Raw genomic sequence first — 24,860 nt, forward strand, 5'->3', positions numbered from 1 at the left:
GCGTGTCTGCCGTGGGGGCCGGGACAGGCGGGTCAGGAAGGCAGCCCACTCAGTGTTGCCCGCTTGGGAGCGGAGAGGCTGGAAGGCTGTGTCAGGTCAAGTCCCTGTTGCCCTCCAGCGCTCTGCTCTCAGCTCCGGCTCTCCTGCGGGCTGTGCTATTGGCGCAGCGGCGAGTGCAGAGCCCAACGAACAGTGCTTCCCAGGGTCTCCGGCCAAGTTCTCTTAATGGGACTGAGCATGAGCAGCAGGACGGACCACGTCGGAGGCCCCTTCCTGCTTGGAACTCTTCAGTGAAGGCTTCCTACTTCAGGCAGAAAACAGGCAGAGAGAGACTGTGGGGCCAGGGCTGGGGCGCAGCGGCTGTACTGGGAGAGATTGAATGCGGCGGCCACAGAGCCCGACTGCAGAGGGGCCCTAGGGCAGTCTGGCTGCCCCCCTTCTTGGGGCCAAGCTGGGAAGCTGGACGGTAGAGAGCAGAGGACGCTGGCTGCCGTGCCTGGCTTTGCCTCTGCTTTGCTGTTTGGCCTCAGCAAGGTGTTCGTCTCTCTAAGCCTCAGTTGTCCTCATCTGTCAAGTGGGAAGTTTTATCTGGGTTGGCGCTGCACACATGATTTGCTTGGCCTGGATAGTGTTTCCGCTGGGATTTCACATAGAAGTTCAGCTGACCGGCTTCTCCTGAAAATCCAGAGATCCGGCCTCACGGGCTCTGCCTTCTGCACTCCACATCTGCTCCGTCCCCACTGGCCCACTGCCCTCACATGACCTTCCCAGCCCCGTGGGAATGAGTTTGCAACATCTCTCCCTCCTTGAGGCACACCCCCCCCCTTCAGCCCCGGCTCTGCTCTCTGAACTGACCTGCAGCCGTGCCTTCTTCCAACGGAGGGCACCCTTGGGTTTCCCAGCTCTACGGGTGGTGGGTGCCCACAAGGAGGGGCCGGGTTCTAAAGGATCCCTCTTCCCTTGACCCTCCTCCTTTCTAACCTCCACCCACTGCCGCCTCTCAGCTTCCTCCCAGTGCAGCGTGGAGCCTATATTCTCAAGCCCCTCAGCCACCGTCCCCACCTCCAGGAGGCCCTAGCCACACTTATGACCTTGCTATTCTGGGCCCTGCGTCCTGTTGGGAGACGGACAGGAGACAGCTGGGCTCACAGGCCACCCAGGCTGGGGGCGAGCTCGGGAAGCCGGCTGGCTCTCCCAGTGTTGTCTAATCCCTGGGGCTCCCTCAAACCATGATCTCAGGAGACTGGGGATAGAATTGGCCTTGCAAAGGAGGGGATGGTTTGGGGAGCTGGGTGCTGTGTTCTGGAAAAGGCAGTGGTGAGTGAAGGCTGTGGCGCCCCGGGGTAAGCAGGACCTGATCTCCTCCTAATCTAGCAGCAACTGGTGCTCTGAGGCTCCCCTTCCCCCCAAACCCTGCCAGCTTCAGGGACTTGCCTTCTGAAGGTGGGGGGGAGGGGGCCGAGGAGCACCCCCCCACCCCAAGATTTGCACGTCTTGGCCAGAGAAGTCTAAGAGACTGTTTCCTTCTAAGCCTCTCTTTAAGGATGGTTGAGCTGAAGTTTGGGACCCGTCAGGTCCAGCCAGGCCCTGTGTCCCTGTCCTTCAGAACCAGGCTTCTGTTCCCAGCTTCAGCCCTCCTAGGAGGGGAGGAACACCTTCCAGCTGTGGGCTTGGAGAGCCCCGGGGAGGGATCCGAGAGAACCAGTGCCTTCCTCCATCCCAGTCCACACCCTCAGCCTCGCTGGTGGCCAGCCTTCTGCAGGTCCTGTGGGGTGGCTGTCCCTCTCTGGCTTCAGCTTCCCCGCTGGGAAGTTGGGGGAGGTGGGAGGGGTCACCTTAAAGGGCCCCCGCTGGCAGCAGCGTCCTGTAAAGCCTGCCCCCTGGCCTCAGTCCTGTTCGCGGCTCCCCTGAAGCCTGGACCCCTCCGGTCTTCCCCCCTCTCCATGTTTGGGCATTCCTGCTCCTTTCGGTGCCCGGTCAGTCCTGCAGGTGGTGGCAGGGGGAAGGCAGAAAGCACCAAAAGGCTTGGCAGATGCTGAGTCGGGCTCTGGCCCAAGAAGGTGGGTGCTGGGCCACAGGGAGGTGCCTGTGGACGTGGCCCCCATTGTCTGAGCCCCCTCCTCAGGTCCCAGCTCCAGGGAGGGGTTCCTGGGAGCCATGCAGAGGAGGGGGATGGAGCACCGTGTCCTCAACTCACCCCAGCCGCTCCCCTCCCCCCCAAGTCCAGGCAGAGGAGGGAACAATCATGGGGGGGCTAAATCCTTAAGTGCCGTCCACCCCTGCGGGCCTGGCCTGCCCGCTAGCCAAAAGCGAGGCTTCCCCTGCCTCCGCTCGCTGTCCCCCTGCCATCATCTGCTTAGGAACCTGAGCACCAGTGGGGAAGCAGCCCGGAGAAGCCTTTCAGTGGCCCACACTCCTCTGACTGTCCCTCTCGGAAGCTGAAGGCCTAGACGCAGGGAGGACTTGAGCCCCCCCCCCCCAGTAACTCTCACCGAAACTCTGCCTTTCCCTACCCTCCTTCCCTCCCCTGCCCCACAGCCCAGGCCACCCTCTGTCTGCTCCTCCAGCAGCTGCCCTGGTAGCAACCCAAAGACGCCCCCATCTAGGAGCAGGGGTGGGGGTGGGGGGCTCGGAGCAGCTGCTCCGACAAGGAAGCTGACACCAGGGCCAGCAGCTCAGCAACAACTCGTGGCTTTGCACCCAGCCCTGGGCCCCCACCCACCTGGCTGCTGCGGGCCGGCTCCCCGCTGTCCCTTTTCCCCACTGCTCCTCAGACTTCCCTCTGACCCTGGCGGCCCCGGCTCTGTCTCCCCAGCTCCGTTCTGTCCTTATTTCCCCCTAGACCTGTCCCCATCAACCTGTCCCCTCCCCATTCCTCTGCTCTATCCAGCTTCCCAGCCCCCTTTCCTCCACACGCCTCCTTCCTGTGGGATATGCCCAGCACCTGAGCATGCAGCCTCGCTCGGAGCCTCGCTCCCCTGGAGGAGAAGAGTTCAGGGCCAGGGCAGAGTGTGGACTACATACCTTCTAGGACCTGCCATGTGAACCCCTTGAGTTAACACTGTGGCATGGGGGGGCCCTCATTCCATGACTTGGGGTGACTGCCCCCATCCTGAAACATTGGCCCCTTCCCCGCCATCATCAGCACATTCTGTAGCCTCCTGGATTACCTGGCTGCCTGGGTATCCTATTTTCTTGGGGAGAGGATTCCCTGCCAGGGACGGGTGGGCCCCCTAAAGGCTACATTTCCAGAGGCCGAGTTAGAGCGATGGAGAGGGGGGAGTTTGGGGGAGAGAGACAGGCAGTCCTGGCTTTGCTCACCAGGGCTTGGACACTAAATCCCTTGTTGATGGCTGCAGCAACCCCTCCCGAGGGTAGGGTTACCGTCTTCTGCCCTGTCCCCTTGACCCTCTCCCCTGCCTATTTCCCCTTGTCCCTCTAGAGCCATTTCCTGTGGCCCCCAAAGGATGTTGTCCCCCTCTCCCATCCCCGGAAGGCTGGAGTATCTGCTGCCCTTTCAGCAAACTGGGTGAGGAAGGAGACCATGGCAGCAGAAAGAGGTTGGGCGGCAGAGGAGGGAGTCAGGAAGGAGCGAGGTGCAGGCCCCCGAGTAGGAGGGAAGAACTGCAGGTTGGACTTTGGAACAGGAAATTCGGTACAACTGAGGAAGTCCAGGCAACTGAGGGAGGGGTCAGCAAAACACAGACGGTGAAGTCTCTCCCTGCCCCCCCTTCCCTGGGGCTGGGGCCACCTTAGCTTCCCTCATGAGTGACATCTCAGGCTGCAGCCCCACTGTTCCCCCTCTGTCAGCAGAAATATCTTTCTTCTGACCCCTCCTGCCAGAGTCTTAGCCAGCCAATCCCTGATCCGGGCGGGGGGAGAGCCCGGCCCCCCCGACTCCCTCATAAGGACCAGCTGGGGGTTGGGGGGGTGGCCGGCTGCTGCCAGTGGGACGGGGGTCAGAGCTTCGTGGGAGGAAGAGAAACGTGGGGGGGGGGCAGGAGAGAAAAAGCAAAAACCCCAGACAAACAGGCAGGTGGACACTGAGGAAGGCCCCCGAAGCGTGAGAACCCCCCCAGAAGGAGCACACCGCCCCCTGGCCCCCAGGAAGGGAGCACAATGGAGGCTGCACACTCCAAGACCACAGAAGAATGTTTGGCCTATTTTGGGGTGAGCGAGACTACAGGCCTTAGCTCGGACCAAGTGAAGCGGCATCTGGAGAAATACGGCCCCAATGGTAAGTGTCCCTTGGAGGAGAGGCTGGCAACGCCCTCCTGTCCCCCCGCCACAACACAGACACAGACACACACTCACACACTTACACACACTGGAGTCTTTCCCTCTGGAGTACCTTAGGGAAGAGCTGGGCCATGGTCCAGGGCCTTCAGGGGGTAAGAGGAGACTAACAAGACAGGGTCCCTGAGACTAGAGTTTTGGGAGGATTTATGGGATGACCTTGGTGAACCTCAGATGCCCTTTTGGTGGCCCGGTTCTCTTACCTTAGCCAGAATCCTGCATGTGGGGGACATGACACTGAACCCCAAATGAATATGTCCTTTTCTTCTTTTTTCCCCCGGACAGAGCTCCCTGCTGAAGAAGGTAAGTCACCGGAATCCCTGAGCTCTGTTAATGACCGACCCGCACCCCACCACCGTGCCCCACTCCCTTCTCCCCACCTTCTCCCTACTGACTCCCGGGGCAGATTCCCTCCCAGAGGCTAGAATCTGGCTAGGGACAGCGGCTCCCACGCACTTGCTCCATGAGGCCTCCAGCCCTTGAGCAACTAAGTGCCCTCCACCACTCTGAGGGGCCGGGGTCTGGACGCCTGCCCGCTGAGTTCCCTCAGTCCCCTCTCAGTACCGAGCAGAACCTTCCTGCTCAGCCTGGAAGGCCACGCTCAGTCCCTGGATCCCCGCCGGCCCTTCGAGTCCCGCCATTCATCCACCAGACCTTAACCCGGGGCCCGCCCTCCTCTGCCTCCCCCCGCAGGGAAGTCCCTGTGGGAGCTGGTGGTAGAGCAGTTTGAAGACCTCCTGGTGCGGATCCTTCTTCTGGCCGCCTGCATCTCCTTCGTGAGTACGGGCAGGCGTCGGGGGCTGGCCGGGGTGTGGGCCGGGGGTCTGAAGCACCTAGGCGCGCGGGGGCTCCGGCTCGTCGGCTCCAGTGGTCCAAGCCCTCAGCATCCTCTTCCCCAGACCAGAACTGGGGGTGGGGGAGGGGCGCCGATGCGCGTATGCCTTGGTCCTCCTCCACACCCCACAGGCCGGTTTTATTTTAAGCGTTAAGGGTGTTCTCAGCCAAAACACCGAAGCTAAGCCACCCCCGCAGCTTCAAGGGCTTCAAGGGCTCGGGTTACCCCCCAAGCGCCGGTCCCCCCAGCTCGGCTCAGGCTCGGACTCGGCGGAGCTCCGGCCACCGCTGCTCCCGGCGTGCCCCGGGGCGCGCAGCCAATCGCCGAGCGTCCCGGAGCCCCCGCCCCGCCCTCCCGACGCTGATTGGCCGCGGCAAACACTCCCCTCCCAGAGGCGGGAAGGAGCGGCCGGAGCGAGGGTTCCTCCGCGCGCGCCCGGGGCGCCGCCAGACCCCTCGCCCGTCCCGGGGCTCCGCTGCCCGCCGCCCACCAGGCCTGGAACGCCCGGGCTCCCCCTGCTCACCCGCCCGGCCTGAGCCTGCCCGCCCTCCCCGGGGCCGCGCGCAGCCGCAGGGCCGCCGCCTCTCCGGCCCTGGAGCCCTCCCCACCCCACCCACCGCGGCACCCACCACCCAGCAGCCCGCTTGCCTCCTGGAGCGTCCTCCTTAGCGTCTTGGCCCCGCCGGAAGACAAGACTGGGGGCAAGGAACGCCCCCTGCCGCCTGGCCTCCTTCATGGAGGCCCTGTGGGTCCCCGAGTACTCGCTGGCAGGGCCTCCCTTCTCCCTTCTCAGATTTGCTCCTTGACATTTGCCTGTGGCTGCTCCCTGGCAGGGGCGACAGCTGGGGTGGGGTGTGTACTGGAGGCCCCGTAACTCTATCCCCCTCCTGCTCCCTCATGAAATTGGAGCTTCCCCGCCTTGGGCTGCTGGGGAGGGCTGTAGGCCCCCCTCCCCCACAGTGTCTGCAAGGACCACAGGGTTTTCCCTAAGGCGTTCTGGCTCCCAAGGGATGGATGTGGCTGTCGGGGGTCCTTGGTCTGTGTGTCCCGCGAGCTTTGCTTACAGGCCAACAGCCTGGCCAGGGAAACCCAAAAGCATTCCCAGTTAACCCTCGAGCTGGGCCTGTCTCCACCCTCTGGTTCCTGCTGCCCAAGAGCAGCGGCTGTGCTCGTGTGGGTCTGCGCTTTGGAGCCTGTAGGACCTCAGACCAAGGAGGCGCTGCGGTATCCCCCGCGATGCCCAGCCCGGTCTGCTCCTGCGCGTGTTCCTGTCCTCAGGGCCCGTCTTTATGTGTTGGAGGGGCTTCCTCCCCGTTAGCCTCCCTTCCCCTCGCCACAGGTGCTGGCCTGGTTCGAGGAAGGCGAAGAGACCATCACCGCCTTTGTGGAACCCTTTGTCATCCTCCTGATCCTCATTGCTAATGCCATCGTGGGCGTTTGGCAGGTGCGCCGTGACCCCGCCTCACTCCTTCCCATCCTGACCCTAAACGTGAAGCCGGCCTCCCTCCCAGTCTCCTCCTCCTCCGTCACTTCCTTTGGGAAGTGTTCTCTGTTCCTAGTGCCCAGTTTGGAAAGGGGACGGAGTGCGGGAAAGAGACAGGAGACTGGTGTCGCCGCTGTCCCTAGCTGGCTCTGTAATCCAGGAAGGGTCCTTCCCCCGCTCAGCCTCAGTGTCCGCCCTCACAGAATGGGGCTAATCATCCTTCCCCTGGGCTGTGCTGAGAGGGAAAAAGATGATGTTTGTGGAGTTACCGGCCCTGTATGCCTGGCATATAGTAGCAGGTCAATCAACGCGGGCTTGATTTTCCTTCTCGTCCTTTATCACGCTCTACTTTTCCTGTCCCTTGATTTCTGATTTTCTTTGATTCTCCTTTTTTGTCTCCCCTGAACTGCCTTGCCTGTCTTGGGCCATAAATGACAGTTTCCTCCGCACACACACCTACCCTCCTGCGGGGTTTGTCTCCTCCCTGATGCCCGGAGCCAGGACTGTGTGACCGGCCCTTGCCTCTGTCATGTCCCTGTGTCCCCCAGGACTCTGGCCCCTGGCCGTCCTGATCCTCCCTGGCCAGTCCCCTCCCATTCCACAACCTTCCTCCCTTTGCTGACCCCCCCTCGCCTCCACTCTGTCCTCCCAGGAGCGTAACGCAGAGAACGCCATCGAGGCCCTGAAGGAATATGAACCCGAGATGGGGAAAGTCTACCGGGCTGACCGCAAGTCAGTACAAAGGATCAAGGCTCGGGACATTGTCCCCGGGGACATCGTGGAGGTGGCTGGTGAGTGATGGGAGTGAGTGGTCCAGGTAGGGAGGCCTTGACCTCGAGGCCAAGAGGATGTGTACGCGGAGGGTGGGGGCCCCTGACTCTGCTGTCCGGGAGGGAGCTGGGATGGCGGAGCCTTTGCTTTTCCTTCTCCGACTCCTCAGGAGGTCACCCCAGGGCACCGTGGCCAGAGAAGCCCTCCCCGTCACAGTCTCAGCAGGAACAGCCAGTCCTGTCCCTGACACTCCAGGCGGACCCCCTGCTCCCCCTCCTCTCACCAGCACTTGCAAGCAACAGGTGGAGCCTAGTCCCTGCCAACGGCACCGTCTCCACCCCCCTCCCGAGGCCTGGCTTCTCTCCTGCCACCCACCCCCAAGCTTGGTCAGCTTTAAATCTTGACCTCTTGGTGCCCTTGAGGCCTCTTGAAGGGGAAGGAGTGAGGGTAGAAGGGAGGAGGGGGGCCGAAGGCTCAAGCCCCCAACCATGTAAGGGAAACTCGGGCCCTAGCAGGGAGCACGGGACCTAGGAGGAGGGGAGCTCAGGATGGGCCCCGCCTCTCTGCTGAGGGACACTTAATGCCTGCCCGGGGAGGGTGGGGGCTGGGTGGCTAAGATTACTGGGATTCTGCCCCCTTCAGCGGTTTTCCTATTTGCCCTGCGCAGGCCTTCCCTCATCTCCAGGCCCCTGGCAGAGGGGAACGTATCTAGGCCCGCTCGCCTCCCCTAGACGCCCTAGTTGCCACTACGGGAGGCCCGGGGAGGGGGAGGGAGGGGGGCTGAAGACCCCAGGGCACCATCGCAGGCCCGTCCGGCCACAGTGACAGTTCAGAGTCAGCGCCACGAATGTCTATAAATATCGCTCGGGCTTGGGTGACAGGGTGTCCCGCCCGACTCTGTCTCCGACCTCCGACCTCCTCCGTCCGCTTCCTCTGGCACAGGAGGAGGAACCTTAGAAACAGGGAAAGGAAAGCGGCCCAATGAACCCCAGCCCCAGGACCATCCATGGGACCGGGAGAGATGAGCAGAGGCCCTCAGAGGCCGTTAGCCTCTACAGAGGCCCTGAAGTCTGGCGGGGGAGGCGGACGTCATCAGCCTTGTCCGCCTACCTGCAAGGTGGTTTCCTGGGCTGACGCCTCCTGGGCATCTCCTGTGGCCTGCTCGGCCGTTCCTTCTCTCCCGCCAGTCGCCCCAGCTCACTCACCTCACCCACTGTGGGTGGCTTCTTGCCTTCCCTCCGGTGCGCAACCCAGGGCCTGGCGCGTTTCTGCTGGGCGGTCTCCGCCGGTCTCTGCCGGGCCCTGCGGGACCTCTCCCCCGCGGCCCCTGCCGCTTCTCCCTCTCCTCCTGCCCTCTGATCCTTCCCTCGGGCTCTACCTCTTGTCCTGCTCTGCACAGATTTTTCTCCATTCTCGTATTTTCTCCTGTTTCTTCCTGTTCCCCTCCCCCTGTCCCCGCCGTGACTCCGTGGCCTCCTCTCCCCTCCGAGGTGCGTCTCTGCAGTTCACCCGGTCTCTCTGACTTTTTTCCTCTCCCCACCTTTCTCCCTCTTGTTTCCGTCTCTACTTTGCTGTCTCATGACACACCTGCATGGTTCCTAATCTCCCCTTCAGCGGCTCAGCGTCACTGTTTATTGAGCATGTGCTATGTGCCGTGCACTGGGCCCTCTCACAGGCTCACAGCCGAGGGAGGAGAGAAAAGCAACAGGGGCAGTTGGAATGAGTGTTGATGGGGGATGCGTGCTGGGGCTCTGGCGGCCTACGCCAAGGGCCTGACTCAAGCCCGGGGAGGGCACCCGGCCCCGGTGCCCTGAGGAACCAGGTGAGGTAGTCAGACGGAGATCGGGCTTTCCTTGGGAAGGAAGAAAACTCCTCTCTCGACTGACTTCACTCTCGCCCCCTCTCTCCACAGTGGGGGACAAAGTCCCCGCGGATATCCGCATCCTGGCCATCAAATCCACTACGCTCCGGGTTGACCAGTCCATCCTGACAGGTCCGGTGGGCCGGGGGGGAGGATGCTTCATGGGGCACGGGGAGGAGGTGGGGAGCTCAGGGGACCCCCAGGGATGCAGCTCCAGAGGGATGAAGAGAACAGCCGGCCCCTCCTGGCCCCCTGGCGCCCGTGACGTCCGCACGGCCCAACCTGGTTCACCTTCATAAGCCTGAAACACAAGGGGTCATGGGAGGGAGCAGGACATTTGTGCCTGTTCTCCAGATGGTCATCGACCCCGTCTTTCCACGTGGACATTCAGACACCCAGAGAGCTGTCTTGCTGCCTCAAAACCACAGCACCCCCCTCCTGCCCTGAGTGAGGACCCATAGATTCTAGAACAAGCTAGAGGGTCTGGATGCACTTAAAACCGTAGCTGCTTCAGGTTCTTCACTGTGAGCGAGAAGGTGAAGAGCCAGCGAGCCTTCCCTGTGGTCCAAGGAGGCAAGGCCGGGGTGGTCCCCTGACCCCCTGCCCAGTGGCCACAGGAAGGCATCTCCTTCCCTGGAAGGTGCTCTGTCGGTGACTGTGCCCCTTGCCATGAAAAAGCTTCTTTCGCTTTTGCCAAGGCCTGGTTCTGAAGTCTATGTATTATCGTCTCCATTTTACAGAGAACAGAGGTTAAGTGATCCCAAATTACGCAGCTTATAAGGGGTCGAGCTGGGGCTCAGGTCAAGGTCTTCTTACTCCAAGTGCGTTGGATTTCCCTCCTGCCTCCAGTGGCTTTGGCCAGAGTCCAGCTTCCTCCAGAACGGCTGCTAGGTCCTTCCCAGGCCCTGTCCTACCAAGCAGGGCCAGAGTTAGGGGCAGAAAGCATGGGAGGAGGGAGGCCGTGACGTCATCCGAAAACCTCGCGGCTCCTTCTCGGCAGGCGAGTCTGTATCTGTCATCAAGCACACAGACCCTGTTCCTGACCCCCGAGCTGTCAACCAGGATAAGAAGAACATGCTTTTCTCGGTGAGCCAGGCCGGGCCAGCTGGCACGCGCCCGACCCAGAGGCCTCTGGGGGGGAGAGACATGGCTGTGCATGGCGAGATGAGGACCGCCGCTGGGGGGTGCAGTGGGAGGGCCGCCCCTCGCCTCACTGCCCGCCTCTCGGCCGCCCTCCCAGGGTACCAACATTGCCGCTGGCAAGGCCGTAGGCATCGTGGCCGCCACGGGTGTGAGCACCGAGATTGGGAAGATCCGTGACCAGATGGCCGCCACGGAGCAGGACAAGACCCCCCTGCAGCAGAAGCTGGATGAGTTTGGGGAGCAGCTCTCCAAGGTCATCTCCCTCATCTGTGTGGCTGTCTGGCTCATCAACATTGGCCATTTCAACGATCCTGTCCACGGGGGCTCCTGGTTCCGGGGGGCTATCTACTACTTTAAGATCGCCGTGGCCCTGGCTGTGGCTGCGATCCCAGAAGGTGTGGCAGGCTCTCTTTCTCCGCCCGCGGGCTGGCCGAATCTGCAGAGGGCCCCTCTCCCAGTAGGGTAACACTCGCCGGCTGCGGGCCTCACGTCCCCCGCCGCCTCCCCACAGGCCTTCCTGCGGTCATCACCACCTGCCTGGCCTTGGGCACGCGGCGGATGGCAAAGAAGAATGCCATTGTGAGGAGCCTGCCCTCCGTGGAGACTCTGGGCTGCACCTCCGTCATCTGTTCCGACAAGACGGGCACCCTCACCACCAACCAGATGTCTGTGTGCAAGGTCAGGGACGGATGGGGTCTCCCACTCCCAAGACGGCCTTTGGGGTGACATAAACCCTCCACAGATGGGGTCAGGCCTTCATCGCTGGCAGCTTCTCCCCCTGGCCGGGGAAGGAAATGCGCGGAGGGCCAGTATAGGTCGCCACCCTTCCAGCCATGGAAAGGACGCGCGAGGGCCCCTCTGGCTCCCCCTGCCCCCGCCCCGGACTCGTCCTCCGTGGCCGGCCTGGAGGGCCCCATTTGAATAGCATTTCCTAAACCGGGGCGCGCTTAATCCCTTTGGCAGTCTGGACCTCGTCTCAGGATGATAGTTTAAATGTAAAAAAATAAAACACACAGGGCTCTTGTTTAAAAACTACACTGGGCTACGGAGGAAACCTACGACTGAATTACGGTCATCCAAATATCTTCAAGGCACCTTGGCGATGCGTGCGCACTTCTGCTTCGGGTTGAATGCATTCCGCAGCAGGCCCAGCGGCGGGTGCCCAAGCAGTCGGGAGCCCGCTGGCTATTTTGAGGGCTCTGAGGGCGATCTGTGCGGGAAGGAGCTGTGGGCCTGTTGGGGCAGGCATAGGCGTGCTAGTATCGATGTGGTCTGCTGCCCGCGTTCGTGACTGAGAGGAAATGCTCAATGTCAGAGAGAAAATAAGAGCCGTCATTCCCCCCCTCCCATGTTTCCAGACATCTTGGCAGGGGGATTGGGGTTGGGGGGGGATCATTCAGGGACCCCCAGGCAAAGAACCCCTGCCGTAAACCGAGTTCAGTGAAACAGCACGTCCAGCATCAATTGCCGTTCCGAGACTCAGGGCTGGCGGTCAGAGAGAGTGAGAAGGGCTGTACCGCGTGCTCCCTGGGGAGACCCCGTGCTTGCTTGCACTTGAAACCCCCGTCAAGGCCGGGGACGGTGCCCCTTCATTTAAGCCAGGGTTTTTGTGCACTTACTTGACCACAGAACCTTTGTCTGTCGGAGCCCTTCTGAAGCCCCATCCCTCCCCTGCTGGGTGTAGTTCACGGTGGGCGGCTCCTCTCCAGGACCTTCCAAAGCCCAGGCTTCCAAGCCAGACCACAGGCTCCTGCCCTGTCCCCTAAAAATGGGTTGATGGCCCTCATTCGAAAGTCAGGACATTGCACAGGAAAATAACCCGGATTTCTGGCTCTTCCTGCGAAACGGGAAGATCTGGCCGTGAGCGGCTGGAGCGAAGCTGGGCCACAGGCTCTCCTGCACCTCGCCACGCATGCCCCCTTTCACTGACTCATCCAAGGGGGCCTGCAGGGTGGCCTGCAAAAACTAGGGACTTCCTTTCGGGGGCCGTAAGCACCGAACGTGGAGGATGACGGCCAGGGAGTGGCAGGAGGCTGTCTTCGTCTCTGAGGGCAGCTGGGAGAGAGATGCGGCCCCTGCCTCCCCTCGGTGCCAAGTGCCTTTGGGGATGCTGAGAGCTGGACATCTGTGCCCATGGCCCCTCTCCCTGCAGATGTTTATCATCGACAAGGTGGACGGCAACGTCTGTGTCCTGAACGAGTTCTCCATCACTGGCTCCACTTACGCTCCGGAAGGAGAGGTGTAAGTTCCCTGGAGCCCTCTCCTTGTCTCCTCATGCCCCCCGCAGACGCCTCCCCCCAACACCTCTACCCCCGGGGGCCTGCCTCTAGTTGTATCTTTCTCTCTCCTCTTCCTTCCCTGGCCTTGTTCTCTGTCCCGCCTGATGGAGCTCCACATCGGTGGCCATGTCCCCAACTGTCCCTCGCCACTTTCCCCGTGTTCTCTCTGCATCTCGGCCCTGTTCTGCTCTACCTGTCTCTTTTCCTTCCTTCCTCCCCGCCCCGCTGCCAGCCTGAAGAATGATAAGCCCATCCGCGCGGGGCAGTATGACGGGCTGGTGGAACTGGCCACCATCTGTGCCCTCTGCAATGACTCCGCCTTGGACTTCAATGAGGTAACCTCTCCTTTCCTGACACGGTCCCCTTCCAACCGGCCGAGGCGGGGCCTCCTCGCCAGGCCCCGTGGGCAGGGGACGCTCTGTACCGAGGCCTCTCCTGGGTGGGAAGGGGAGGGAGTGGCCCGCCCCCTTCCCGTTCTAGGAGGAAGGTGGGAGCAAGGGGCTGGCAGTGCCCAGCACTTACTTCCTCTTCTTCCTCTGTCCTCTCAGACCAAAGGTGTTTACGAGAAGGTGGGTGAGGCCACCGAGACGGCGCTCACCACCCTGGTGGAGAAGATGAATGTATTCAACACGGACGTGAGAAGCCTCTCAAAGGTGGAGAGGGCCAATGCCTGCAACTCGGTGAGCCTGGGCGCTCCCTCTCATGGGGTCCTTCTTTGTCCCGGGTCACACAGGCTGGGACCCAGGGAACCTTGGGGGGCAGAGGCCGCCAGTCCAGCTGGGCAGGGCTCTGTGCCCCATGCCAGGACCCTAGCCAGTACGGGCAGCCGGCCTCAGCTGTTCTTGGCCAGGCCGACTTTGGGTAGGCCCTCCTGCCCCTGGACCGATGCCCCCTTGCCGCCGTCTCGCTGCAGTCCCCCTTGATGATAATGCCTCCTGATGTGTCCCTGGCCGGACGGAAGGCATCGGGCACAGGCCATGGCCACCCATCGTGGTGCTTCCCTTGTCCGGATGAACAAACCCCACTCTGTTCCTCTCTAAGACTTTGCTTTTAATGTTTCTTCAACGTGTATATTGCACTCCTCTTGCATATTTTGTTCTCCACATCGCTCATTCTTTTGTTTTCTTTTGGATATACAAGATGCTCGTTGCAGCTTTTTTTTTTTTTTTTAAGATTTTATTTATTTATTTGACAGACAGAGATCACAAGTAGGCAGAGAGGCAGGCAGAGAGAGAGGAGGAAGAAGGCTCCCCGCTGAGCAGAGAACCTGATGCGGGGCTTGATCCCAGGGTCCTGGGATCATTACCTGAGCTGAAGGCAGAGGCTTTAACCCACTAGCCACCCAGGCACCCCTAGTTGCTGCTTTACTTAATAAGACAAGAATAATGAAAACAAATAAATATCTCTCATTAGAGAGTGTGTAAGAAATTTACAAGTGCTAATATAAACATCACCTTATCTCTTATTCATTGTTACTTTTACACTTGTTTTCTCTTGACGTCTCTATGACGCACTGGGTGGAAAAGGGCTCGCGTTTGATTTTGTGGCATATTTGTTACTACGTGCCAGGCACTGGGTCTGTATTGTCCAATAGCAAGCATGTCCCTAGGGGCCCACATGTAGTTATTGCGATTTAAATTAATTAAGACGAGATAAAAGTAAAAACTCACCTCTTGGGCTGCACCAGCCACATTTTTCCATGCTGAGGAACTGGGCTCAGTGGCACCCTATTGGATGGTTCTGATTACAGAACATTCCCATCACCACCGGAAGTTCTAGATGGTGCCATGCTGGGCCATCCTGTTTTCGTTGTGCTTTAAACTGGACAGCGTAAGAAAGCCACAGCACCAGTCTTAAAGCTCTCTCCGTTTGCGCTGTAGGTACCAGACGGAGCTCCAGTCTGAGACTCGGCTTGTGGTCTGCTCTGACCTCCAGATCCTTTTTGACTGTGTTTTTCAGGGTCTGGGTCTCCGCCCTTCTGTGATGCAGCATTCTTATCCCACCCGTCTCATGTCTGGCCTCTCCCTGTCTGTCTCCTCTCTCCCAGGTGATCCGCCAGCTAATGAAGAAGGAATTCACCCTGGAGTTCTCCCGGGACAGGAAGTCCATGTCCGTCTACTGCTCCCCAGCCAAATCCCGGGCTGCCGTGGGCAACAAGATGTTTGTTAAGGTCAGAATCAGAAGCCTTCTTCCCGGTCCTGGAGCCCTCTCCTGTCCCTGCCCTCCATCACTGTGCCCTGGAAGAAAGGGGTCCCTGAAACCTCGCCTGGTCTCCTAGGGTGCCCCTGAGGGGGTCATTGACCGCTGTAACTACGTGCGAGTTGGCACCACCCGGGTGCCCATGACAGGGCCGGTGAAGGACAAGATCATGTCCGTGATCAAGGAGTGGGGCACTGGCCGGGACACGCTGCGCTGCCTGGCCCTGGCTACCCGAGACAGCCCCCCAAAGCGAGAAGAGATGATCCTGGATGACTCTGCCAGGTTCATGGAATATGAGGTGAGTGGACGGAAGCCCCGCTTGCCCCAGAGTCATCTGCCTCCCCTGGCTCTGCCCACAGTGTGTCCTGCTGCGTCATGGACCCTAGAGTCACAGGGAAGAACCTAGAATCTGGAAGGACCATAGGAACCATCTAGTGAGTCCAGGGCTGTTCTGCCGGTGGCCGTGAACCTGTCCCAGATGAGGCGAGGCCCTTGCCTCCAGACCAGAGACCCATGTGGTCCCCGGGCATCCTCAGTTCTTCCCCATGTTTCCCTGATAAGATATTCCCAATGCGAGAGCGGGGCTAGACCTGCACTCTGGTACCTGGGCCTTACCTTGCTGCAGACTGGCTCTCTGAAGGGCACCCGAGTCCATTCTTTCGTTTTCTTGTCGGGACCCAGTGGCCCGGCAGGTAGCCTGGATTTGCTTAGGCCTGTAGACCCAGCGAGTGGCCCCTCCAAAAGCAGAAGCCACTGCCCTAACTCCCGGTTCTAGCTCTTTCCTTGAAATAAACACGGGCGGCCACCTCTGCTGGGCCGAGCAGTGCCACATCCCCAGGCACACACGTGAGCAAGGTACATCTCCCGCCCCTGGGCTTACGAGGCCCCACTGAGATTTGCACGCCCGGCCCCATCTCCCATCATCCCTCCGGCCCCCCAGCTTCCTCCCTGGCTCATTTCCCGAGTCCCTTCCTGACCCTGTTGCTCTCTGGCGTCTCCCCAGACGGACCTGACGTTCGTCGGCGTGGTGGGCATGCTGGACCCACCCCGCAAGGAGGTCACAGGATCTATTCAGCTGTGCCGGGACGCCGGAATCCGAGTCATCATGATCACTGGGGACAACAAGGGCACAGCCATTGCCATCTGCCGGCGCATCGGCATCTTCGGGGAGAATGAAGAGGTGACGGACCGAGCCTACACCGGCCGGGAGTTCGACGACCTGCCCCTGGCCGAGCAGCGGGAGGCCTGCCGCCGTGCCTGCTGCTTTGCCCGCGTGGAGCCGTCCCACAAGTCGAAGATCGTGGAGTTTCTGCAGTCCTACGATGAGATCACAGCCATGGTGAGCGGACGGCGGGGCTGTACTGCTGGGGGCACGCTGGGGGGCGCCTTGGGGACCGGAGCAGCAAGAGGGAGGTTCAGCCCACCAGGAAGGGCTATGTGCAAGGGTCTGCGTCCCACCTTCTCGCTCTGCCCTCAGACAGGTGATGGGGTCAACGACGCACCTGCCCTGAAGAAGGCCGAGATCGGCATTGCCATGGGATCTGGCACTGCCGTGGCCAAGACGGCGTCCGAGATGGTGCTGGCCGACGACAACTTCTCCACCATCGTGGCTGCGGTAGAGGAGGGCCGCGCCATCTACAACAACATGAAGCAGTTTATCCGCTATCTCATTTCCTCCAACGTGGGCGAGGTGGTCTGGTGAGTGGCCAGGGCGGGAGGCTGGCCCTGGGGGCCGGTGGGGGTGGTGACCCACATGGGTCAGGAGGCAGGACAGACACGTGACCGCCTCCTTCTGGCAGCATCTTCCTGACCGCCGCCTTGGGGCTGCCCGAGGCCCTGATCCCCGTGCAGCTGCTGTGGGTGAACTTGGTGACTGACGGGCTCCCGGCCACAGCCCTGGGCTTCAACCCGCCAGACCTGGACATCATGGACCGGCCCCCCCGGAGCCCCAAGGAGCCCCTCATCAGTGGCTGGCTCTTCTTCCGCTACATGGCGATTGGGGGTGAGCAGGATGGATGGAGGACCCCCTAGTCCTTCCCAACCCTTGGGACCAACCCCCAGGGTGGCACACCCACTTCCCTAGCATGGCCGCCCCGGTGGCCCCTCTTCCCCAGTGAGCCGTTCGTGGCCGTGAGCCCTCTGGACGCCTCCCGTCTCCCCAGCCGTGACCCCAACTCCCATCTTCTGTCTCCCGCAGGCTACGTGGGTGCAGCCACTGTGGGAGCGGCCGCCTGGTGGTTCCTGTATGCAGATGACGGGCCTCACGTCTCCTACAACCAGCTGGTAGGGGGGACAGAGCAGGGAGGAGGGTGGGGAGCAGGAGGGAGGCGTGGAGGCGCCTGTGGGATCCCAGCTCCTCACCCCGCCCCCTGCAGACTCACTTCATGCAGTGCAACGAGGAAAACCCTGACTTTGAGGGCCTGGACTGTGAGGTCTTTGAGGCCCCCGAGCCCATGACCATGGCCCTGTCCGTGCTGGTTACCATCGAGATGTGCAACGCTCTCAACAGGTGAGGGCCGCACGCCCACCCCTGCCGCCTGCCAGAGGCCGCTGTGCCCTCCCGCTTCCTCTCTGCTCACTTGTGCTTTCTGCTGTCCCCGCGCCGGGCCCCGCCCGGTCCCCCTTCGCAGCCTGTCGGAGAACCAGTCCCTCCTGCGGATGCCCCCCTGGGTGAACGTGTGGCTGGTGGGCTCCATCTGCCTGTCCATGTCGCTCCACTTCCTCATTCTCTACGTCGACCCTCTGCCGGTGAGTGCGGGGAGCCCTCGGGGGCCGGGACCCGCCACCCTGTGCCCCTCGGGGAGCCGCTCCGGGCTGCGGTGCAGACAGAGGGAGGGGCAGGCAGGCTGGGGTGGTCTGGGGCTCCTGCCTGGCCCCTCCTGAGAGGGTCACCGGTCCTCACCACCTCCACCCACCGTCCCAGATGATCTTCAAGCTCCGGGCTCTGGACCTCACCCAGTGGCTCATGGTCCTGAAGATCTCATTTCCAGTCATTGGGCTCGATGAGCTCCTCAAGTTCATTGCTCGGAACTACCTGGAGGGTAAGCCACAGCCCTCCTCCGAGCCCTGTTTGCCCCCCGGTCCCCCCATAAGCCCTCCCTCTGCGCTGCGAAGGCGCCCGCCCCCCCTTCCTTTTCAGTGGGGTGCCCTGGCCCCGAGAGGATCAGCGCCCGTTCCCTGAGCCCCCATGCCTCTGAGCCTGGGCAGGCGCCCGCGGCCTCCTCAGCCCTCTTGGCCCCCCACGGCGGCCTCCACCCTTCGTAACCTGTCCTCTCTCTGTCCTCTCTGGCCATAGGATAACCCGTTTCCCCTTCCTCCATCTCTTTGAACCGTGTCACAGGTATCGCCCTCTTCCCGCCCCAGCTGCTGTGCCCGCCCCCACGCACGCCCCTCTCCCCCTCGGTGGCACCCGAGGTCACTAGCGCTCGCTGTTCCGCCGCCCCCCCAGGTCCCCCCACCGCTGCCGCTGCCAAGGCCAAGCTTCCTGGCGGGGCGGGCCGCTGTCCGGACTCTGCGGGTCCGCTCGGCGGCCGCGGGGCTGCGCTGCGCTGCGCTGGGCGCTGGGCTGTCCGCTGCGGGGGCTGCAGGGCTGGGGAGGAGTGGGGCCGGGACACAGGTGAGTCTGGGGCGGGGGTGGGGGGGCCTGCACTGACCCTCCAGGGGACGGTGCGGGCGCGGAGGGGCCGGAGGGCGCGGGAGGGACTCTTCCTCTCCCCTCCTGCCCCCCAGCCTCACTCTTCCCTTTCTCCTTCCAGATCCCGAAGACGAAAGAAGGAAGTAACCGGTCCTTCTGCCCCTCCCCCGCCCCATAGTGACGCATCTGCAGCCAGAGCCGCGGCCCAGACTCCCAGTCCCCTCCACTCCCCGACGTTTTTCTGTTTATAAACACGAGGGCCCCCCCCTCCTCCACGGCCCTCCGCAGCCCATCTTCCCTTCTGCTCTGGAGAAACCTCCCCTCCCCGACCCCATGGGGCTTGCAGGGACAAGGCGACGGATTGAGCTGAGCTGCTTATTTATTGAAAATAAATGACAGAAAAGTCTGGTCTTGCCTCCGTGCACATCTCGGGGCCTGGGTCAGGCCCCCGGGGACAAGCGTCTTAGTGTCATGCAGTCCGGAAAGCGGCGGCCTGTCCCAGCGCGCGCATGTGGAGGCACGGGCTGCCACGGGCTGGAGGCGCCCGGCCACCACCCGCAGCTCGGCTGTGCCTCAGGGAAGGGACGGCGCCGTAAGAGGCACAGCCATTAGTCTGGCTCGGGGGACAGCGGCAGGAGGGTTGGGACCCAAGAGGCAGCATGGCAGCCAGAAAGCCGCAGGGCGAAGTCTACACCTTTGGTTCCTGGAGGGGGCTGGGACCCCCAGCCAGGTGTCGTCCTTGGGAGCAGAAGGCCGGCCACCCTGGGAGGAGGAGCCGGGGAGGCAGGACAGTGGTGGCCCCATCCTCTTAACCCCAGGCTTGGAGAGGACAAAGACTCTATCCTGAGACAGCTCCCCCCCACCGCCCCTGCCAAAGCCCAGGCTCCTTGTTTCCGGGGCAGGGAAAGGCAGTCTCCCCAAGGGGGGGCGGCTTCCAGCCCCTCAGGTGTCCTTGATGTCCCTGATGTCCTTGAGGGGCGCCTCCCCCAGGATACTACGCACTTGCTCCAGACTTTCTGCCTGGCGGATCTGCTCCAGGCGCACCTGTGGGGTCCGGTGAGGGAGGAAGAGGCCCTTGTGGGACAACGAAGCCCCCACCCCCACCCGCCAGCCCTGCCGAGGGCAAGGGCCTGGGACCAGCCTCCCCGGGGACCCCCCTTCCCCAGCTCACAGTGAACCAGGATTCAAGGGAAGAAACGGGTCCTACGAGAGCAGCCTGACCAGGGTGGGCAGGGGCAGGCAGGGGCCGAGCCAACCAGCTGAAGGCCAGGCTCGGGGCCGAGGGCTCCACACGTCCCCCAGAGATGGGCTTGTGGGGACCCGAAATGCGTCTGAGCAGCAGCCCAGGGGAAGGAGGGTGCCAGCCTCGGGAGGTGGACGAGGACCCCTGACTGGGGGCTGTCCTCGTGGGGCCGCGGCTGAGCCACCCGGATCCCAGCTGCCGAGGGGAGGGGACACGCCGTACCTGCAGGGCCTGGGACAGTCGTACAAAGTCCCGCTGGACCTGTTCGCTGGTCTCCAGCTCTGCCTGCAGCCGCAGCACCTTTGCCCTCTGTTCTGAGAGCAGGTCTGTGAGCTGGGCCTGGGGAACAGGACGCAGGGCTGGGGCCTCGCGCCACACGGGAGGGTGTGCGGCTGGGGACACGCCACATCTGCGCGGGGGAGCTCCTTCCGCACCACCCCGACTCGGACCTCCTGGGAGGCTGGGCTTCCTGCCACCAGGCGTCACGGGGGCAGCAAGGGCAGGAGGGGGCGGAGAGGCGCCGCTGTCAGGGCCTCTGGCCCCAGAGTCCAGCCTCACCTTGCTCTGCTCCTGCTGGACCCGCTCCATCTCCGTCCTCAGGCTGCACAGGGAGGCTGGAAGTCAGGGGCCAGCTGTCAGGCCCACGGCCGCCCTCCTTCCTGACCCCCCACGGCCGGGCTCCAGCCCTGTACTCACCCTCTAACACCTCTGCGTGGAAAGGAAAAGAAAGAGAGGTCAGGGCTCCTCCTTCCTATACCAGCTCCCTGCTCCGGGCGCCCCAGCGGTGCCCCCCCACCCCCCGGGAGCAAGGCCAGAGGTGGCTCTGCTCCCCGACCCTCACCTGTCTCCTCCCGCTGCACCCTCAGCTGCCCCTCCAGGCTGGCCCTGGCCGCCGTCTCCTCCTCCAGGGCCTCCCGCAGGGTCACGATCTCGATCCGGAGGCGCTCGGCCTCGTGCTCCCGGGCCTGCTGCTGGGCCCGTGCCTCCTGCCGCGTGTGACGCACCAGCTGCTGCAGCTCCTGGAGGGGAGGCCGGTCACTGCCGGGGGGTGGGCAGGAGGCCACAGGGGCCACCGTCCCGGGGTGGGGGTGGGAGGTTGGGCGGACACGTGAAAGGGAAGCCACCGAAGTGCCCGGCATGAGGAGTGGAGGCGATGCACAGAGACAGCAGTGAAGTGTTGCTGGCAGCCACGCCACCGGGCCTGGAGGACCCCTGGGCACAGCGCCGAGGGAGGGTGCCCCCCAGCATGCCCAGGGCAGGACACCCCTTTGTAAAGCTCAAACAACCCAAGTTAGCTCTCCGCTGTCGAGGCAGGTGTGTCTGTGCAATAAAAAAGACACCAAAATCGAGCAAGGGAACGACAAAGGTCAGGACAGCTCCTGTCAGGGAGCACGGGGAGCGTGCATCGGGGGCAGCCACCATGGCTCTCGGGGGCGGGCAAGGGGCCTGGGGTCTGGTCTTCGCGCTTCTAATGAACTCAGTCAACAAACGCCACACCCGGATCCCTGCCGACCGCTCCTTATAAACCAAGCTGACGATCAGTTCAATTTTGCGGCTCGCTCGAAGTCGCCGCTTCCTCGGCGTCGCGCATGCTGCGGACTCCCGCCCTCTGCACGCCCAGGCCGGGCGCTGTGCTCCCGTTCTTTCAGACGAGGATCGAGGGAGCTGGCCAAGGGGGTGCAGCGAATACACAGCCGCCCGGGTCTGCTGCAAGGTCCCCTGGCCTTGCTGCGTGTGGAGGCAGAGGGCCAGCGGGGTGGCCACCACGCTCTCAGCACCCACCCGCCCCTTACCGGCACCAAGCTGGGCAGCGACTCCTCGGGGCCCTCCTCCTGCTCCAGAGCCCGGGGGGCTGAAGACGGCAGCTGCTCGGCCCGGAGCCCCTGGTTTTCCTCAGTCAGCCGCTTCACCTCGTGGCGCAGGCACTTGTGTGACGTGGCCAGCTCTGCCTGTGGACGGACATTCAGCAGGAGGCGATGAGGGGGACAGGGCGTCGCCAGCGCCCGATGAGGCCAAACCCTGAACCCTCCTCCCGACGGCGCTGATGGCCAGCAAGCCCACACCCTCGGCTGCGGAGAAAGAAAGAAGCACCTTATTAAGTGCCTTTGACCCCCGGGCTCTTTTTCTTCTTTTTTTAAGAAGTCTCGGTGCCCAGTGTGGGGCTCGAACTTGACACCGAGATCAAGCGTCGCACGCTCCACCAGCTAGCCAGCCAGACGTCCCTGACCCCCAAGCTCTTTATACACTCTGCTCAATGGCTCAGAGGTCACAAGGGGCAGGCCACCTCGAGCGTTCCATTGGGTCCATACGCTCTCAGTTACCAACTTTAAAAGCTTGGCGACACGTAGAAGCACCCGGGCTCCTGGCCTCTTGACGAATCAGAAAACGAGCCAACATCGAGCTCGCAGTCCCGTGGAGGCTCCCATCACAGAGCCGAAGGGCAGCAGAGCCCCAGGCGGGCCTCCAGGCTTGCCACGCTGCTCCCTCTGGTCTACTCCTGGCCCGACTGAATCATTTCCACTTCCCGGCTTGGGGAACACCTGAATTTGCAAGCCTCGCTTTTAAGCATCACGCATGACGCTGTGAGCGAGGTCGCACCACCTGGATTTCAAAGAGGCCAGGCCAGGGCTCCGACTTGTGGGCCCTGGACACCTTCTGTGCACCCGGCCTGACTCCAGGGCGCGGCGGGAGTGGCTGGGCTAGGGTGGGGCAGGACAGGTGCCTTGACCTCTCTGTGGGCCCCTCTCAGCCAGTTCCCATCGCACGCCTGTTCCTCGGGCCCCGGCCCCGAGCCCTCACCATCTGCAGCTGAACCCGCTCCTGGGCCTGGCTCACAGTCCCCTGCAGGGTCCGCAGCAGCTGCTCTGAGTTCTGGACCTGGGCCAGGAGCACTTGCATCTGTGGGCGGAAGGAGGGGAGGCTGAGGTCGGGGCCGGGAGGCAGGTGGCCGGGGCCCCGCCGGGGACAGGGCAGGGGAGGGGGGTGGCGGGGGCGGCAGAGCGGGCCCCACCTGCTTGGCACAGTCCTCGTTGCTCCGTCTCAGACCCTCCTGCAGCTCATCCCGCTCCTGGCTGACTCTCTCCAGGTCCTTCTGCAGCTGCCGCCCCTGCCACAGATGCTGGCCTCAGTCTTGGCCTCCAAGTGGAGGCCTGCCTTCTGCACCTGGGGGCGGGGGGCAGCTCCCAGCGGGCCGCCCTGCTTCTGTTGCCTGATCCCCGGTTCTAGCTCTAGGCGTGCACACAGTAGGGGCTCAGTGAGCCTGTCGGGGGAGGAAGAGAAGGCTGCGAGCGCCCCCGGCAGGCTGCTCCCCCACCTCTGCTCACCTCCGTTTGGAGCTGTTCCCACTGGGTGTCCGGGACAAGCTGGTAACCGGGAGGCGGCAGGTAGATGCCCTCGGGGACCAGGGTGCCCGTGGACACCAGAGAAGCTGTCTCTTCCTGCTCGGGGCTCAGGGCCTGGCGGCTGCGGGGCAGGGAGGTGCTGCCGGCCCCGCCGCCAAGGGAGAAGGAAGAGATGGAGGCACTGTCATCACAGTTGTGGGCGAAGGCTTCGGCCGCTGCACCCCCGTCTGCACTCAGGTCCTCGAGAGGCTCCAGCGGGGGCGACGGGTCCCGGGACCGGGGCAGCAACTCCGCGGAGCCGTGCAGGGAAGGGGGATGCCGGGGACGTCTCTAGGGGAAGGGGCAGGGAAGAGGCTGGGGGGCCAGGGTCCTGAGGCGCCCCCTCTCCCCACAGCCACCCCCTGGCCGCCCCCTCACCTGGATCTCTTGAATCAGCTCCTCTGCCCTGAGCAGTTTCGCCTTCAGCTCCTCTATCTCCTGCTCCATGGGCAGCACGATCTCCCGAAGCTTCTCCGAGTCCTCGTGGGCCTGCAGGAAGGGGGTCAGGCAGCAGCAGCCCCCTCCCAGCAGCTGGACCCCTCAGGTCTGTTCCAAGCCTCCTCTCTAAGCACATCAGCCCTTGTAATCCTCCCAAGAAGGTACTAGCCATCCCCATTTTGTAAATAAGAACGCAGAGGCTCTGGGCCTTGCCCAGGTTCCCCAGGAGGCAAAGGGGCCAGGGTCACAACGATCCGCCTGGGGGCCAATCACTCCTCATCCCTTTCTTCCCCAACATCCACTTTCACTTGTTTCTTTTATCACAGACGCTCACATTTGTAGTTGGACACATGCCCTAAATTCTACAACCCCATCTACAATTCTCAGATCCCCTATAACTAAGCATGGCCATGTGACTAAATTCCAGCTAATGAGATGTTAATGCAAACTTCCAGGACAACTCCTTAAAGGGAGAGGGTGTGCTTTACTCCTCTTCCTTTTTTGACTGTTAGAGTGTGGACATGATGGCTGGCACACTAGCAGCCACCTTGGACCATAAGGCAATAAGCTATCTATGGCAAAACAGTGCCAGAAGAGGAACCTGGGTTCCTAAGGACTTGTTGAGCTGATTATCAGTCCCAGAATGTGTATCTGTGGACTTAAAAAAAAAAAAAAAAAACTTCTATCTTATTTAAGCTACGGTTGATTTGGGTTTTTAAATCTCATCCTAGTATGTCCTTTACTCCCCCCACTCCCACCTGCTGGCCATTTCTTTTTGGTCTGTTTTCAGGTCTGGGACCCTGCTGAACCTGCAGGGCCAATCAATGGTCTCTGACCATCTCCACCTGGTTGTCACACAGCCCCCTCTATCCCAAGTATGGCCAAATCTGAACCATTCATAGCACCATTTCCCCTCCTGTGGGTGTTAGGTCACCCACTCCGCTATCCAAGGCCACAACCTGCCAGTCTCCCATCTTCTTCTGTACCTCTTGAATCACTCAAAAACCCGTCTCAGGCAGGCTCAGTTTCTAGCCCTCCAAATCTCTATGTGAACAGCTGCAACAGGCCCAAACAAAACAAACATCTCTGGTCCCATCTGAAGCCCGGAAAGACACACCGTGCAGGGGCCCATGCGTTGGGTGGCCAATGGCTGAACACAGGAGGCGGGCCAGAACCGAGCTGCCGGACTCCAGGCCTGCTGTCCTTCTGCTCACTGCACTGGGCTCCTGATCCCCAGGCCCCGATCCCTCACCCGCCGTGGCCCTGCTCCCTAGGATCGCTGGGAATGCAAACAGCTG

At 62.3% G+C, this 24,860-nt stretch overlaps 2 protein-coding genes across 5 annotated transcripts in view; one reads left to right on the forward strand and one right to left on the reverse strand.

Annotated features, from left to right (window-relative positions):
• Positions 1-1,643: 1,643 nt before the first annotated feature.
• RABEP2 (rabaptin, RAB GTPase binding effector protein 2) overlaps positions 1,644-24,860 on the reverse strand; it is a 28,177-nt gene continuing 4,960 nt past the window's right edge. Inside the window, exons 4-14 of one of the 4 annotated variants that reach the window (XR_004281674.1) lie at positions 23,503-23,613; positions 23,068-23,415; positions 22,755-22,850; positions 22,544-22,642; positions 21,538-21,693; positions 20,586-20,763; positions 20,441-20,452; positions 20,303-20,358; positions 19,967-20,083; positions 19,263-19,545; positions 1,644-1,655 (exon numbers count right to left, since the gene is read on the reverse strand). Coding sequence is in view for 3 of the 4 variants with exons in the window: in XM_032326801.1 (XP_032182692.1) it covers positions 19,444-19,545; positions 19,967-20,083; positions 20,303-20,358; positions 20,441-20,452; positions 20,586-20,763; positions 21,538-21,693; positions 22,544-22,642; positions 22,755-22,850; positions 23,068-23,415; positions 23,503-23,613 (1,275 nt within the window). In the remaining variant the exon portion in view is untranslated. Of the gene's footprint in view, positions 1,656-18,862; positions 19,546-19,966; positions 20,084-20,302; positions 20,359-20,440; positions 20,453-20,585; positions 21,065-21,537; positions 21,694-22,543; positions 22,643-22,754; positions 22,851-23,067; positions 23,416-23,502; positions 23,614-24,860 lie in introns of those variants that run through there. The other 3 variants (XM_032326801.1, XM_032326802.1, XM_032326803.1) reach the window with 3 other exon arrangements.
• On the forward strand, positions 3,917-18,907 carry ATP2A1 (ATPase sarcoplasmic/endoplasmic reticulum Ca2+ transporting 1). The gene is made up of 23 exons (XM_032326785.1): positions 3,917-4,237; positions 4,582-4,599; positions 4,990-5,072; positions 6,471-6,575; positions 7,267-7,405; positions 9,298-9,378; positions 10,247-10,332; positions 10,487-10,784; positions 10,901-11,067; positions 12,542-12,630; positions 12,901-13,003; positions 13,217-13,348; positions 14,716-14,838; positions 14,947-15,165; positions 15,871-16,206; positions 16,345-16,565; positions 16,667-16,869; positions 17,065-17,150; positions 17,243-17,376; positions 17,498-17,615; positions 17,791-17,908; positions 18,163-18,207; positions 18,623-18,907. The coding sequence occupies exons 1-22, from the start codon at positions 4,120-4,122 to the stop codon at positions 18,165-18,167; spliced, it is 2,982 nt and encodes a 993-aa protein (XP_032182676.1). The 5' UTR covers positions 3,917-4,119; the 3' UTR covers positions 18,168-18,207; positions 18,623-18,907.

This window comes from Mustela erminea, chromosome 20 (genome assembly GCF_009829155.1).
Source record: "Mustela erminea isolate mMusErm1 chromosome 20, mMusErm1.Pri, whole genome shotgun sequence".
Lineage (NCBI taxonomy): Eukaryota > Metazoa > Chordata > Mammalia > Carnivora > Mustelidae > Mustela > Mustela erminea.